General features: G+C 52.4%; 1 protein-coding gene across 14 annotated transcripts in view; it reads left to right on the forward strand.

The window, feature by feature from the left end:
* Nucleotides 1–17,042, forward strand: part of DAB2IP (DAB2 interacting protein) — a 194,313-nt gene that overhangs the window by 81,608 nt on the left and 95,663 nt on the right. For 13 of the 14 annotated variants that reach the window (XR_012332659.1, XM_073806523.1, XM_073806521.1 and 10 more), the window contains one exon: nucleotides 9,379–9,482. Coding sequence is in view for 11 of the 14 variants with exons in the window: in XM_073806523.1 (XP_073662624.1) it covers nucleotides 9,379–9,482 (104 nt within the window). In the remaining 3 variants the exon portion in view is untranslated. The other variant, XM_073806530.1, reaches the window with a different exon arrangement.

Raw genomic sequence — 17,042 nt, forward strand, 5'->3', positions numbered from 1 at the left:
GACACGGGTTCGAGCCCTGGTCCGAGAAGATCCCACATGCCGTGGAGCAAATAAGTGCGTGCTCCACAACTACTGAGCCTGCACGCCACAACTACTGAGCCCACGTGCCACAACTACTGAAGCCCGCCCGACTAGAGCCTGTGCTCTGCAACAAGAGAAGCCACGGCAATGAGAAGTCCGTGCACCACAACGAAGAGTAGCCCCCGCCCGCCGCAACTGGAGAAAGCCCACGCGCAGCACCAAAGACCCAATGCAGCCAAAAATAAATAAATAAAATAAAAAACAAAGATGGATGGCCAAAGTCTGAACTGGAAAAAGTGTGTGTAGGAGACCTACCAACATATCGGTGCACTGTTTTGGCAAACTCACTCTTCATTTGGCTAACTGTTAAGAGCAGATAAGAACAGTACAGATGTGCTTCACACACACACACACACGCACACAGATACACAGTGGCATCAGCTGGACGGCCCTGTCTGAAAAGTTCTAACACTCTGAAGGTTCCTTGACCTGCTGCCATGGTGATCTTACCTTTGGCTTTTCCTGCAGTTCATCCGGCCACTCCTGCAGTAGCGGGGGAGGGGAAGTTGGGACATCAGTTCATTGGCAGCTTTACGCTTGGGGAATTTCGTTCCCTCACCCACGAGTTTGTTTCTAAATCTAATTTTTGGACTTTCCTGATCCACTTTCTCTAACTGGTCATTTGGGCTGCTGTTGATTTCAATATCATTTGTTTTGTTTTCTGATTTTGTTTTTTCTCTTGCTTCTTTTCCTTTTTCCTATTCAGATGTATTCAGAGGGTACAATTTGGCACTGAATCATCATACCACCTATTTCTATTTTACTATTAGTTTTGGGAAGGCTGAATTATTCTTCATTCAGCAAGTGGTACGGGTCCCACCCGTAGCCCATCCTATTCTCCAAAGAGTATCTCTGATACCAAGTTTTTGAGTACTGTTCATGATATTTTTCTATGTAAGTGCACACACTTACAAACAGAAAGTAAAACATCATATTAGTTTAATCATGTCGACAGCAAATGTATTTCATTCTGAAGAGCCCATGGCAAGCCTTTGCAGGGGTGTTTCTATTTCTGTGCCTCTTGCCTCTAGATTGCTGGCCATTCTCTCTACTCAGGGAACCCTGGATATGAATACATTTCTGCAGTTAGTTTCTCGGGATGGAAAATCTCAATTGTTTACACACAGATATGATTCCATGTATTTCAAATAGGCTATTTATTAACTTTTCATTCTGAAATTTTTACAGATATGTAGGCAGTTGCAAAACCAGTACAGAGAGGCTTCCGTGCATCCTTCACCCAGTTTCCCCTGATAGTTACATCTCATGTAACCAGTACAGTGCCCTCCAGCCAAAGACCCACCAGGAACACACCTCCAGCTGAACAAGTTGGGTTTATTACTTATGGCAGTGATGGAGAACACACACTGTGGGGAGCCACGGGACATCTCAGAGTGTGGTAGAGAGAACCTACTCTAGGATTTGGGCTTTGGTTGGGTGATTTGGGGGACGTCTAAGGAAGTGGGGTTCACTCTTGATTGGCTGCTCTCAGAAAGCAGGGGCAATTCTGTGATGGGGTGTCTCAAATCTTATCTCCAGGGAGAAGAGGCAGCACAAGGATAAAGCTGTCTTCGGTAAAGAAGCAGCAGACACTCATTTTCGCCAAGGTGGGGAGATTTTTGGTATTTTGTGGGTGGCGCAGTGACCTGGCTTTTGTCAGTGGTTTAGACAAAATGATAAAGTGGACTTGTTTTGCCTCATTTTATCATGGTAGCCTTGTCTGAGGTTGGTATCCTGTGAGGTTGTTTATGTCCAAAAGGAGAATAACATGGCAGAGCTGTGAATGCCAGGTCAGCTTCTGGATGTCAGTGTCTGCTTTCCTCCTTCCTCTCTCATCTTTTGTGCACATCGGTCCGATGCGTGTGTATGACTCTGTGCCATTTCAGCACATGTGTAAATTCGTGTAACCACCACTGCAATCAAGACACAAGACTATTCTGTCACCATAAAGATCTCCCTCTTGTGCTGCCCTTTTATGGTTACACCCACCTACCTGCCCCCCCACCATCCCTAACTCCTGGCAACCACCAATTGGTTTTGCATCTCTATGACTTTACCGCTTTGAGATGGGATCATGCACCATGTGACCTTGTGACATTGGCTTTTTGCACCAAGCACGTTGCCCTGGAGATCATCCAAGTTGTTGTGTATTTCAATAGTGCATTCCTTTTTCTTTGCAGAGTAGTATTCCATGGCATGTGTATTAGTTTCCTATTGCTGCCATAGCAAGTTAAAACTTAGCAGCTTTGGACTTCCCTGGTGGCACAGCGGTTAAAAATCCGCCTGTCAATGCAGGGGACATAGGTTCTATCCCTGGACCGGGAAGGTCCCACACGCCACGGAGCAACTAAGCCCGTGCACCACAACTACTGAGCCTGCATGTCACAGTTACTGAAGCCTGTGTGCCTAGAGCCCATGCTCTGCAACAAGAGAAGCCACCGCAGTGAGAAGCCAGTGCAGCACAACAAAGAGTAGACCCTGCTCGCCGCAACTAGAGAAAGCCTGCGCGCAGCAACAAAGACTCAATGCAGCCAAAAATAAATTAAAACGAAAACAAAACAAAAAAAACTTAGCTTTAACAACACAGATTTGTCATCTTACAGTTCTGTAGGTCAGAAGTCTGGTGTGGGTCTTGAGGGACTAAGATCAAAGTATTAGTAGGCTGCATTGCTTTCTGAAGGCTCTCGGGAAAACTCCATTTCATTGCCCATTCCTTGTTGGCAGAATTCAGTTCCCTGTGGTTGTAGGACTGAGGTTCCTATCTTCTTGCTGGCTGTCAGCTGAGGGATGTTCCCAGTTTCTAAATAGAGGTCACCCACGTTTCTTGGCTCGTGACCCCATTCTTCCATCATTCCTCTCATGCTTAGAATCTCTCTTGTCTCTTCTTGCATCATTGAATCCCTCAGAGCCATCCTTTTGATTTCCTCTTGCACATTTAAGATTATCCCCACCTGGAAATCCAGGATACACTTGCATCTCAAAGTCCTTAACCTTAATCCATTTGCAGAGTTTTTTTTACCATATAAAATATCTTCACAGGTTCTGGGAATTAGGGTAGACTTCTCTGGAGGGAACATTATTCTGCCTCACACACTGTGGATGTACCACAGTTTAACCATTCACCTACTGAAGGACGTTTTGGTTTTTTCCAGTTTTTGGCTATTACAAATAAAGCTGTTGTGAACACTCTTGTTAAAAAAAAAAAGTATAAGTGGATTGCACTCTGTTTCCTTTTGCAATGTACTTTTTTCACTCAACCTCTTATTTCTGAGTTTGATTCATGCTGATCTTATAGAACTGGGTCCTTTGTAGGGGTCCGTGGACATTGCCCCCTGGAGTCCTACCCTATTCCACCGAATGACTGCCCCAAGGAGTCATCCACTGGGGCATCCATTCCCCTGTTGGTGGACATTTAGGTTGCTTCCCACATTCTGCTACTACAAACAGTGCTGCAGTTGACGTCTCTGTGCAGATCTCCATGTGCAAGTCTGAAGCATTTTTCTAGACTGGACATGTAGGAGGGGAATTTCCTGTCTTAGAGTATATGTGTGTGTGTGTGTGTGTGTGTCAGTTTCAACTAGCTCTTTTCTAATTGTTCTCAAATTCTTTTCTTTCCACCAGCAGTGAAGAAAGACTTTCCCACATCCCTGTCAACATTTGGGGTCATTGTTCTTTTTCATTTTTGCCTCCCTGAAAGGTGTGAAATGACATCTGGTAGTCTTAATTTGCATCTTCCTGATCACTGTTGAGGTCCTGCACACACATCCACCCCTGCCTTGCACCTCCTCTTTCTATAGAACTGACTTCTTTTCTCCTGCTGCCAGTATCAGAGGTTGCCGCCTCGACCTGTTTTTAAGCAGTAAGATCTGGGCGGTGCAACCCGACAACTGAAATTTGGTGTCTTGTCTGAAATTACAGGATGTTCCTCAGGCCTCCGTGTTTCCATGGGAACAAGTAACAGTCATCCTTCATGATTAGGAGGCATCCATGGCAACCAAGCCAGCAGCATTTGAATGAAACCAATTTTATTTATTTTTTTGCAAACACATGAAGGTTAAAATGCGTTTCTCCGACTATGGCTTCCAAGAATAGGAAGGCAGCCTGGTCTGCCTGGTGAAACAGAGACTCTTGACCTCCTGCTGGAAAGGGGATGCAGGATCAGCTGGTCCTATGACCTAATTTTGTAGACTGGAAGCCCGAGAGGTCATGTGGAGGTCACACAGTGAGTCTGAGCCGAGGGAAGACGCCTGAACCAGTGCTCCGAGGTCTGGGGGAGACTCGGAGGTCGGCCGGTTCGCCCTTCCTGGGGTCTGTCCCTGGGGATGCCACCTTCATCCTGCAAGATGTTAGCAAACTCACTCAACTTCTCTGGGGTCCTGCTAGTACCGGTTCTGTTGCTTAGAGCTCGGTGCGGGGCATGAGCCCAAGCATCCCAGTGTCTGCTTCCTCAAATTAGAAAAGACTTGCTACTAAGTCAAAGGCCAAAGGCAGCTGTGTTTTTAGAGGCAGAGATAGAACTCAGGGGGTCAGCTTTCCGTCTTCTTTGCCTTTGTAAAATAAAGAGCGGTTTTCTTTTTCCATTTCCTTTTTTTTAGGTGGTGGGGAATAGAGACAGTCACTGCTCTTACTTCCTGACTCACTGGATTGATGATAAGTCATGAGCCCGGGGATGGAAAGGGGCTGGCCTGGAGTCACACAGCAGAGTCAAGGTTAAGTCGAGTCTCCTGGTCCCAGCCTGGTGTTGCGCCCCCTACCCCATGCTCCAGGCATCCTCTGCCTTCTCTGAGCCCCTCTAAGTGTGGGTTTGGGGGGAACAGTTTCAGCATATACTCTTGCTTCTTACCTGGGGGAACTTTAGAGGAAGTCACTTTTCCCTCTTAGAACCTCAATTTACTCATCTGGAAAATGGAGCTCCCCATAGCTGTCTAAGTTGTGAGGTGGGGATGATATTTGAAGTGTGTCAATGCGGCCAATATTGCCCCTAAGTGGACAAAAAAAATTGATTCTAGGAAGGGGAGGTGAAAAAGTCTCACTCTTTTTCTGTGTAAAGCCTGATATACATCTAGGACAAAAAGATACTTACTGTATATCTATGGTTTTAGAATTTTGTTGAGGGGAAACTAGGAAATGAAAAAGACTCCTTAGGGGGAATGAATAAAAGGTAGAGAAACACTGGTCCGTACCCCGGGGAACCCTGTGGTTATTATTACTAACTTTGTGTTTGGAGCTTGTGTTGGCTGCTGGCTTCTAGGGGGAGCTGTTTGGCATGTAGGCTCAGAAGGGAGCCTGACCGAGCCCAGACTCTGCCCCTGTGGTTCAGTGTGATCCCCAGGCATGTCACAGCTTCCCATCCATATGTAAACGGGGTCCCGCCAGCTCCGTGAGTGGGGCCTGGTTCTCAGGCAGCCAAGATCCCGCCTGGTGGATCCGTGGGGGTCCAGCAGGAAGCAGTTGGCACTTACACGAGGATGATTTGAGGTGTGGGCGGGTGTGGGGAGCCATGAAGAGGAGTGCAGGACCCCAGAGCTACTGGCAGCTGGGGCTGGTCCACCGAGGCTGGTAGGAGGGGAGGGGAGCGTGGCTGCTGGGAGGCGAGAGCGCAGGGGACCTGATGGCAGTCCGTGGTAGTCGGGAGCTTTGGTGGAGAGAGGCAGCTGACCCAGGCGACTCTCCTCCCTCCCCTGATCTCCTGCCAAGGCTCCCCACTGGCCAAACCCCATGGAAGCCGGAGGAGAAGGATGGAGAATGGAACTGGGGCTAAGCGGAAGCTGTCCGGAAAGGTGCCTAGATTCCTCTTCCTCTGGTGTGCAGGAGGAAGAGTGGACTCCTACCCCAGCCATCCTGCCCTGCAGCCCCCCTGCTGGGTTTCTGCCTTCTGATGCAGATAGGGTGTAGCCTGGGCTTTTTTTTTTTTTTTTTAATCTTGAGTTTATTTGAGCAAAAATCAATTTGAATTGTGCAGTGCCAAACTGGAAGTGGTTAGAGACGCTCCCCAGGGTGTCTGAATTGAAGTTTACGGCTGCTTTGGGAGCACCCACGAGGGTCTTTGCTATTTATCTACTGGGTTAGGAGCTAGTGGATAAGTTCCTTTCCTCTAGTCTCAGCTTCCTCATCTATAAAATGGTGGTTGGACCACACAGCCTCTGAGCGCCTCTTGCTCAGACCCAGCAGGCAATGGCCGTGATCTGTACAGGCTGAGGGAACATCAGTCTTTTTTATTTTTTAAAAATTATTTATTTATTATTTTTGGCTGTGTTGGGTCTTCGTTTCTGTGCGAGGGCCTTCTCTAGTTGCGCGAGCGGGGGCCTCTCACTGTCGCGGCCTCTCTTGTTGCAGAGCACAGGCTCCAGATGCGCAGGCTCAGTAGTTGTGGTGCAAGGGCTTAGTTGCTCCGCGGCATGTGGGATCTTCCCAGACCAGGGCTCGAACCCATGTCCGCTGCACTGGCAGGCGGATTCTCAACCACTGCGCCACCAGGGAAGCCCTGGAACATCAGTCTTTTTTTTTTTTTTTTGGTGGTACGCGGGCCTCTCACTGTTGTGGCCTTTCCCGTTGCGGAGCACAGGCTCCGGACGCGTAGGCTCTGGACGCGCAGGCTCAGCCGCCCTGGCTCACGGGCCCAGCCGCTCCGCGGCATGTGGGATCTTCCCGGACCGGGGCACGAACCCGTGTCCCTGCATTGGCAGGCGGACTCTCAACCACTGCACCACCAGGGAAGCCCGGAACATCAGTCTTGATCTTAGAGAAGAAGCAGCCTCGCTGGGCTCCTTGTGTCCTGCCAGGTGCCTCTGTGTGTCTCTTGCCTAGAGGTGTGAGGGCACACCTGCCCAGGAAGGGGCAGTGAAGCTGTGGCCAGGTGTGTGTGTGTGTCAGGGAGACGGGGTAGTTCCTGAGAGGCTTCTGGAGGCTGAGGGCAGTGTCGCACACATGGGTGGGACACAGTGGTTAGTTATGGAGGACCCCCAGGTGGAGGTGACGGGGGATACTGGGGGTGGGGGCGAGATGAAGGCAGACTGGGGGGTGCAGGAAGAGATTTCCTGGGGAAATCTCCAAAAAGAGTGGGTCTTCCCTATTGTGTGACTAGCAGACACCGTAGAGGGGGAGCGGAGTGAGGAAGGTTCTAAGTAGGAAGCGCCACGAGGGAAGCAGAGAGGCGCTAAGACAGGGCAGTCACTGGGCTGAAGAGGAAGCTTTTCTGGAAGGGGTGGCCCCAGGGCTGCCTGGTAGGCCTGAACCCATCCCCTCCGGTGGCCCACTTCCTCCAGTCCCAAAGTGGCTTTGCCTGCTTGCCCACCGGCCAGGGCTCGGCACTGGCCTGCCCTAGTGGGATGAGGGGCTCAGCTCTGTCCGTCCACACTTATGAGGACCCCTGTGCAAGCCGGCTGCACGGAGAGAATGGACCGGAAAGTGTAGCGCGGCCCCCCAGTAGCCCGATCTGCCTTCTGGGAAAACCTGCTCCTCGTCTGTCCTGTGTGTGTGCACGTGTCCACACATCCACTCGTGCACGTGTATCTGGGGATGGATCCGAGTGGGTGCGCATTCGAGTGTCTACATGGAGGCAAGCGTATGTGTGTGTTCTGGGTGTGCGCCTCTGACTCTGCACCCTAGTGTGTTCGCAGGTACCAGGGAAATCTCCACCCCGTCCTTTTTCCCGTCCTTTTTCTTCTTCTGAGTCAACAGGTCTTTCCCAAGCACCCGACACACAGCAGCCTCCGTGCAGGGCGCTGGGGGTGTGGAGATGCAGCCGGCTTAGGCGTGGGCATTAGGAGTTCCACCGTCAAGCAGAGGACACACACACACACACACACAGACACACACACACACACACACACACACACACACACACACACACACACTGTGCAAAGTGAGAGCGTAGATAGGCTACTCCACCGTCAAGCAGAGGACACCCGCGCGCGCGCGCACACACTGTGCAGAATGAGAGCGTAGCTAGGCTACCTTGGCCTGGCCTTTGCTACAGGAGCCCTGAGGGGCTGAGAGCTGGGGGCGGAGGAGGTAACCAAGGGTTTCCTCCAGGGCGTGCTGGATGGGTCAGGCTGGGACCAGCAGGAAGGGGGGCCTCTGTGGGAGCCACAGCCCAAGCACTAGAAAAGAGGCAGCCAGTGCCGAGCCCGGCGTCAGGGAGCCGGGGGAAAGCGGCCAGCGGACTGACCTGGCTGTTTAAGTGGGCGTGCTCAGGCCGGGGCTAAGAGTTTAGAATGAGCGGTCGCCATTTAAAAATCAGAATATTTCATATTAAACGCCCCCCCACCCCAGATTTCCAGGTCCTCCTGAACCGCGGGAAGCTTTGGCTGCACTGAGCCCCCCGTTGCTATGCTGAAATAATCGGCTGGAGCCGAGCAGCTGGCCGCTGCTCCCCTTTCCTCCATTACCTGCCTGGCCCTTGCACTGTTCTCAAGTTTAAAGCCTCAGGGAGAGACAGTTCCAACTGGAAGCTAGAAATCATAGAGTCTCGTGTTTGAAGGGACTGCTTGTATACCTACAGTAACGGGGAGCTCATTGTCACACATCACAAGATGTGCGCCTTGAAGTGCAGGTTTTAGGAGACCTTTTTTTAAAAAAAAGTTGTAAATATATACGAAATATATACATGAAATTTACCATTTTAATCATTTTTAAGTGTACAACTCAGTGGTATTATGTACATTTACAAAGTTGTGCGACTATCACCGCTGTCCATTTCTAAATCTTTCCCATCACTCCAAATAGAAACCCTGTACAATCAAGCAGTAACTCCCCAAGCTCCCCTGTCCCCAGCCCCGGTAACCTTTCTGTCTCTATGAATTTGCCTGTTCTGGGTATTTCGTACAAGTGGAATTATACAATATTCGTCCTTTTGTGTCTGGCTTTTGTCACTCAGCATGTTTTCAAGGTTCATCCAGATTGCAGCATGTATCAGAACTTTCATTCTTTTAATGATGGAATTACCTTCCATTGTATGCGGCTACCACACTGTGTTTATCCATTCATCTTGTTGATGGGCACTTGGGTTGCTTCTACCTTTTCGGCTATTTTGAATAATGTTGCCATGGGCATTTGCATACAAGTATTTCTCTGTGTCCCTGTTTTCAGTTCTTTGGGGTATAGGAGTGGAATTGCTGCGTCATGTGGCCACTCTGTCTTTAACTTTTTGGGGAACCGCTATCTGTTTTCCACAATGGTTGGACCATTTTATGGGGACCAGTTGTGTGTCGTCCTGGCCTGGACGGGAATGACAGGAGGGCCTGACTGGGTGGCTTAGATTGTCCACGCTCACCCTCTCTCTCCCTCTGTTGACAGAGTCGCCCCAAGAAAGGCCGGGCTCCCGGCGCAGCCTGCCGGGCAGCCTCTCAGAGAAGAGCCCCAGCATGGAGGCTTCAGCTGCTACGCCGTTCCGGGTCACGGTAACTATCTCTGCGTCACCATCGCCACCTGGCCTGGGGTGCTGCTCTGCGACCCCGCGGCCCCCATTCCTGGAGCCTCACGGACCGGGAGAGCATCCAGCCTCCCTTGTTCTAGGTATCCGATCGCTCAGCTGCTCCCCTCTCTGTGGCTCAGCCCCATCCCAGGGGGCCACGTGGGGGCCCCTTCTTGCGAGGGAGGGGCCAGACAGAGGACAGACAGCTCTGCAGGCCATGGGGCCCAGAGCTGAGCTGGCCTGGGAAGAAAGAGGCTAGTGTTAGGTCGGATAAACGCACCCTCACGTGTGCGCACACATGCCACGCTTCCTTGGAATGCACCCTTTTTGTTTCCACATTTTAATGTCTCTCATATTACAGCCCGTGGTGTGTCATAATTTAATTGCTGTGTCTTCTTTCTTGGTGGCACATAAAATAATGCTGTATCTTACAACTGATGATGTCTTAGAATCAGCAAAGGACAGTATATATATCTTAGCTACTGATTATTAGTAGTCCCACCAGCACACATTCTTTTATTTCAAACCTAAATGACTTAATGGAAACAGAATCCAGTGAGCCTTAATATCTGACTCTCTGTGTCCCCCTGTGTCCCCACCATCCTTCCACGCACCTGCAGTTCTACGTCCCTTTACTGCCCCCATGTGCATGTTACCATGTGCCCCTCTGTCCATGCTCTGCCAGCTGCTGGAGAAGTGGACATGTTCCCTTCCCCTGGGAGCTCACAGTCTGTAGGGGAGGGGGCTATTTGATCATTCGTTCATCCATTCATTCATTCAACCATTTTTTATGGCGTGCCTGCTGTGTGCCAGGTACCTTTCTTTGCACTGGGTCTAAGTGGGAGGAGCTGGCCAAGAGAGTACCAGGTGGATGAAGCCCTTGACCTTATGGGCTGACGTTCTTGTGTTGGAGTTATGTGCCGTGAAGGAGAAAAGTAGACTGATAGGGAAAACCAGGAGAGCTTCCTTGCGGTGGTGTGGTTGAGAAGTGATAGTTGAGCTGGAGTCCAAGGGATAAAGAGCTAGCCCTCTGGGGCTCCGGGGAAAGACGGGTTTTTCTGGTTTTTTTTTTTTTTTTGTGGTATTTAGGCCTCTCACTGCTGTGGCCTCTCCCACTGCGGAGCACAGGCTCCGGACGCGCAGGCTCAGCGGCCATGGCTCACGGGCCCAGCCGCTCCGCGGCATGTGGGATCTTCCCGGACCGGGGCACGAACCCGTGTCCCCTGCATCGGCAGGCGGACTCCCAACCACTGCGCCACCTGGGAAGCCCGGAAAGAAGGTTTTGATGGAGGGAATAGAGGGGGCACAGGCTTGGCTGTTGCCATACAGTGTGATATGGGGGTTCCAGGTGAGGTGAGAGTGGGCTGGGAAAGGTGCTCCCTGGGAACACCTTTGAGCTGGGTCTTGAAGGGTCCCTTAGGAATTGGGCAGGCAGCGACGGAGAGGGAGTTCCAGGTAAGGGGAACAGCAGTTGCAAAAACATGGAGGCTGGCATGGAAGCACACTAGAAATTGATGTGTGTGGAATGGCGACAAGCTTGGTGGGACTGGACATGAGGGGTCTGGAGGTCGGGGTAGGAGGTGAGGCTGGGAAGATGGGCCAGGTCCGGGTCAGGTGGCGCCTCAAGTCCTCAGCTAAGGGGACGGGGCTTTCCCCAGGGCCACTGATTCTCCTGCTTTTTGTGTGTCATAAAAATGCTCTCAAAATAAGAACCTTGGGTCCCCTCAAGATTTCAGTGCAGTGGGCCAGGGGCAGAGCCTGGGTATCTGCATTTTTAACAAGCTCATGAAAGAGGTAGTCCTGAGCCCTAGGCTCTGGGTCAGGTCAGCCTCCAGGCAGTGAGAAGGAGAAGGACACCTGTGCTGAGGAAGGATTCCTGATCACCTCCCTGGGTGAGACCAAGGCCCTTGGGAGATGGTCTCCAGCTGTGGGGAGGATCAGGAGGCTGGCACCTGAGACACCCTGATCGAATCAGCTGGCGCAGAGGCCAAGTCCTGCCCTTCCTGGACCCCCAGGGCCACAGGCACCAGGGCTGAGCCTTCAGGATGCCTTAGGGAACGATGACTAATCATAGTGTAGCCCCCTGTACTATGTTCACGGTCTTGCCTATTCGATCTCTTTTAAACCTTGAGACAACCCTGAAACTGATACTTTTATCACCCCATTTTACAGATGAGAAAACTGAGGCCCAGGGAGGTGACGTCCCTCACCCGAGCTCCAAGTGCTCATAATGGTGGAGCCAAGATTTGGACTCAGGTCTCCCTGACCTGAGCGTGTTGCACCCCCAGCGCAGGAGCATGCTGCACCCCTCTGGCTGGACTGGAACCAGAGGAGGGGGACCCTTCCCCCACACCCTCCCAGAACCCCCTCAGCATCACTTTTTACCCGCTTCCCTTTCTTTTGCTGCTCTAATAGGTGTACCATCACACCTCGAGGTTGCTATAATTTGCAGTTCTTTAATTGCCAGCTAGGCTTGGCTTTTTTTCTGTAGTGTCGTCTTCACTATGTTTCCTGGTATGGAAACCACCTGTGGCTCAGAGCCAGAGCCAGAGCCAGCCTTCTGAGCCACCAGGCCCCCGACTCACAGTCCCGTGAGATTAGGGTCTGCAGGATGGAAAGTGTGTTCAGCCGTCATTTTACCCACTTCTCACAGCAACCCTGAGGGAGGTACCATTAGTGTCTACCAGTCACAGATGAGGGAACTGAGGCTCAGAGAGATGAAGTTATTTGCCTGGTGTCACACAGCTCTTGAGTGACAGAGCCTGGCATGGACACTAGGATGGCCGGACATTTATTTTTTGTGTCCTTTTGCTCAACACCTTGTCCTTTTCTGTGTGTGGCAGTTAAGGAAAGGGGCGTGAGTCGAATTTCTATCCTGGGCCGGTGCTCAGAGCTGGGGGGGGACTAGGGAGCTCAGAGGTGGGGATCTGGGTTCAAATCCCGGCTCTTGCATGACCTGTGTGACCTCATTAGTCACTCAACCTGTCTGAGCCATGTGTGCTCACCAGTAAAGGGCAGGGAATGACTGCCCTTCCTTGAAGGACTTGGTGGACCTTTGTGTGTACACACCAGCCCAGGTCTGACCCATGGTAGATGCTTACCCCATGAAATCCACCATTATCATCTGAATTGCATTTCCTCTTTTGGCTCCAGGACAGTAAAGATCTGGGGAGGGTCGGGGTGGAGGGCGAGGACCGGGTGCTTGGGGGAAGGTCAGATGTGCGCCTGACCTGTGCCTTAGGGACAGGCTTGACACGGACCCTGTGCAGGACCAGGAGCACACCCTCTCCCCTGCAGCCTGAACTTGCACTTGCCCCCGTGTGCTCCTACGAGCCAGATCCTCACGCGCTCGCTGACTGCTGCTCTGTGTACCCCCTGAAGGAACGCAGGGAACATGGTTTTGCCTGGAGGAGGCAGGGGAGATGTCACAGGATGTACTTGAATAACTGTCGTCTTCGCCTCCATTTCAAACCAGGGTGATGAGATGTCACCACCTCTTACAGCGGTGCCCCTTGGCAGTGATGTAGTTTAATGGAGAATCCCCGTCGGGGTCTGTAGGACTCACTCTATCCACCTCCTTCATGCAGACTGAGGCCCAGGAGGGGCCAGACTTGACCAGGTCGCCACTCAGCTGGGAGGGCTTCTGAGTCTGGGCTGTTTGCACCCTCACATGCGGCCTTTACCCCTTTTGTGAGTCAGCCTGGGACCGCAGTCACCCCACAGGGCATCGGGCTCAGTGCTGCTCCCACCTCTGCCTCTTGGAGACCATGGGACCCTGGGAGAGCCTCAGTTTACCCTTCTGTAAAAGGGGGGCAGTGACTTCGAGTTTTGAGCATACAGTAGGCGCTTAAACACTTTGATGCGGTTTAAGGGAATGAGCCATAAAGTCCACAGACCTGGGGCTGAGCCTCATGCCAGCTTTGTGACCTGGACAAGATATGGAAACTTTTGCCTACCTGGCACAACTTCCTTCTACCTACAGGTGGAGTTGGGGGTGGGGGAGTGGTTCCTCGGGGCCACTGGGTGCTAGCAGGCCTAGTGGGTGCACCCTGAAAGCTGTGGGGGGCCCTGGATGAGGGCAGGATGGGGAAGGAGCTGAGAGCAGGCGACCAAGGGGACCTTCCGCCCATCTCCGGCCTTCAGCTCTTGGGCTCCAAAGAGATGGCGAGGCTGAGATTCGAACCCATGTCTGTCTTCTCTGCAGCCAGCAGGGAATCCTGGAAGCGAGAGAGGGTCAGAGGTAGGGGAGGCAGGCAGGCAGTGAGCTGGGGGCCTGGATCTGCACAAACTGTCAGGCTGGGTCCAGGGGCTCTGCATGGACCCATCCCTCTTCTTGAAGCCCAGGAACCCTTAGCAGCAGCAGGCTGCCCCCTCTCACCTGCCACCCGTGTTCGAGGAATTCACAGTCTGATTTGGGAGTTGAGGAGATGGTGACTGTTACCGGTACCCTCAGCCCGCCGCCCTCCCCAGACCCAACCTCCCCTGGTGTGGGCTTCCTCCCTCCTTCCTCTGCTCCTGGCCCCTCCCATCGACCTTGAGGAGAGCTGTCAGGGTCTGGGTGTGGGAGGTGGCAGAGGCTCTGGGAAACTTGACAGCCAATTGATTCTTCCTCAGGAAGTTGAAAGTGAAGAGTTGTGTTTGAAGGTTTAGCTGAAATTAGGTCTCAGGGCTATTTTTTGCGAGTTGGAGAAGGAGAAGTGTCAGGGAGGGGAAGGCCCAGGGGGCTGGTGGATGCTGCAGATAAACTCAGTACCAGTTGATTGCAGATGCTTCTAGAAGCGGGTCTCAGTTCCTTTCAACCACCCACTTTTACTGGATGCTCAATTGTGTGCACCCTAGGTGGTCCTGAAGCTGTGACGGAGGTGTGCCTGGGGTGCTGTGAGAACCCAGAACAAGGGACAGTTACCTCTCACTGGTGAGGGTAGGGAAAAATTCCTAGAGGAAGATCTTTGGGGCTGGGCTTTGAGGGATGTGTAGGAGTTTGTCAGGAACAAAGGGAGAAGAGTATTCCAGTTAGAGTGGGATCTAACAAAATAGGAACAAGCCAATGGCCCTGTGTGATTAGATATGATGTTGAATGAGTTGAAGACATGATGGAGAGGAGGCTAGACAGAAAAGTGAGTGGGTGAGGCCTTTGGGCTTTCCGCTACAGGACATAGGAGTCAGAGGGGATGATGAGTGAGAGTGGAGTGGGCAGGAGATCTCTGGGATGTGGACCATAGGTTTCCCCAGCTGCTCACCCCTCTTCCTGCTCCTGTGGCTTCCCCAAACCCTCCCCACATTTCAGCTGTCTTTCTTTCTCTCTCACATACACAGAAACAGGTACATGACCACAACAATGCAGGACTGTGGGTGACCGCCTCAACACCACTGTGGAAAGGCTGTTGGAAATTAACTGGTCTAAACCTTCCTTCTCCAGAGGAGGGACTGAGGCTCAGAGAGGGCAGGGTCCTTTCCCAAGGTCACACAGCATGTCCGGAGCAGGGCCTGGAATTGAGCCCAGGTCTCTCCATTGCTGTCCTGTGCTCCTTATGCCTTGCTCCCTCCTGCCCTCATTTCCCTGCAGCTGAGTCCTTCTCCCCACCCCCATCATGCTTCCTGGGAGGAGGGGACTGAAGGGAATGGACATGTGTGGGTCCAACTACCCACAGAGGCCCCTGATATCTCATCAGCACACTGCCACCTCCTGGTCTGCCTCTCTGCCCCCATTAGTAGCCCTTGTCGGCTAAGGGGACTCCTGTTGGGCATGGGGATGGTGGACAGAAAAGCTGGTCAGACTTCCAGATCACATGAGCCTGCTCTGTCACTGCACAGATGGGGAAACTGAGGCCCAGAGAAGGTAGGTTTGCCTGGAATACCTGCTGGGCCTCCCTCTACCACTCCAGGCTTCTACTGCCCATCCCAAATGCACATTTACATGGGACACATCTATGTCTGTGGCCCACAGACTGGTGGAGAGATGTCAGTCGTGCAGTGTGGCAGACTGGCAGGCAGGAGTGCTGGACCTCAGATTGGGTGCCCTGCTGGACCCAAGATTGGATGCCCCAGTTTCCTCCTCGTAGTACCAGGAATTTGCCTGTGAGGCCGATGTCCCTTGCTCTGTTGAGTCTCCTGAGCCGGAGTCTCCTGGCCCAGTGTCTGGCCATTTTTCTGCAGATGAGAGGGCTGGTGGGGAGAGCTTGCCCCGGACCCTCAGCCCTCCTCCTCCCCTGCCTTTCGTGGAGCCTAATTGTTATTAAACTGTTTAAACCCAAAAGGCAAATTACTATCATTTTGGTCTGTGTCCATTTGGTCTGTGTCTGCCTTCTGTGGGGAGAGGCCCCCTTTCCTGCAGCAGGAAAGTAGGAGATGGGAACATGGTCGCAGACAACCCAGGGTGGTCAGGGCTGGCCAGAACGGTCTGCAGGGCGGGAGCATGGGGCCAGGGGCTATTTGGCGCCTCCTGAGTTGAGGCCAGGCCAGCATCTGAGGCCTGGGACTGAGGGCAGGCTGTGGTATTTGGTAGGGTTGGGAGGCTGCCTGCCCCATTAATAAACATGAAGGTGGTTTCATCAGCTTAGTTTTACAGATTAGGAAAGCAAGACTCAGGGAGAAGGAACTGGCCCAGGGTCCCCCAGCCGGTGAGCGGCAGAGGTGGAAGTCAAGCTCTGGTCTACGAGTCCTATTGTGGGTGTGAACTAACTTACTTTCCTCCCTCGCTTCTCTGCCTGCCTTTTTTCTTTCTTTTAGTACATTTTTAATCAGCACCAACTATGTTTCGGGGCCTGTGTGGGACACTGACACAAATAGCATTAAAACGTAGGTTCTACCTGCAAAAATACGGCGGGTTTAGCTGGGCCTTGACAAAGTCATTTCCAGGCAGGTAAGGGGAAAGCACAGGCAGCCAGGACAGCCCCTGTGAAGGCCAGGAGATGGGAAACGGCATGAGTGACAGGAGACCCATGGCAGCATGTAGAGCCAACGGGATCGGAGCCTGAATTAGCAGGGGTATGGAGTCCCCAGAGAGGGAGCTGAGGGTGGGCCAGAGCTGGCCGGAGCAGAACTGGAGTGCAGTGTGTCCTTCAGAGCAGCATACCTGACCCGGCTGGGAGAGTCTGGAGCTCCTTAAGTGGGCAGAGACCAGGACCAGGGTGGGGGATGAGGGATGGAGAGCAAGCGAACTGCTTTTCTCAAGCAGGTTGTCGGGACCCCGTCCCCGCCCTCAACGTCTGAGCTTAGAATGTCTTTGTAGGTGTCCGTGAGGGCGGTGGTGGAGGGAGGAACCAATTCAAGGAGACCTGGAATCTCCTGCCTCGTTTCGGGAGATGCCAGCTTGGCTCGAGCAGCTTGGGTGGGAGGATGGAGGGGGGAGCAAGGACAGCCTCTGCACCCTCAACCACCCGTCTCTGCCCCCCGTGTCCTGCAGAGGTACCTCTAGGACACCCCTATAAGGCCCTGCACTCAAGCCTGTTGGGCGGCAAGGAGTTGGATAAACTAGTCCCCACTAAGGTGTCAGTGGCTGACTCCCTGATCCCTGTGTCATAGGTTCCTTGCACGAAAGGAACCT

Source organism: Tursiops truncatus, chromosome 6 (assembly GCF_011762595.2).
Source record: "Tursiops truncatus isolate mTurTru1 chromosome 6, mTurTru1.mat.Y, whole genome shotgun sequence".
In the NCBI taxonomy this organism is placed as follows: domain Eukaryota; kingdom Metazoa; phylum Chordata; class Mammalia; order Artiodactyla; family Delphinidae; genus Tursiops; species Tursiops truncatus.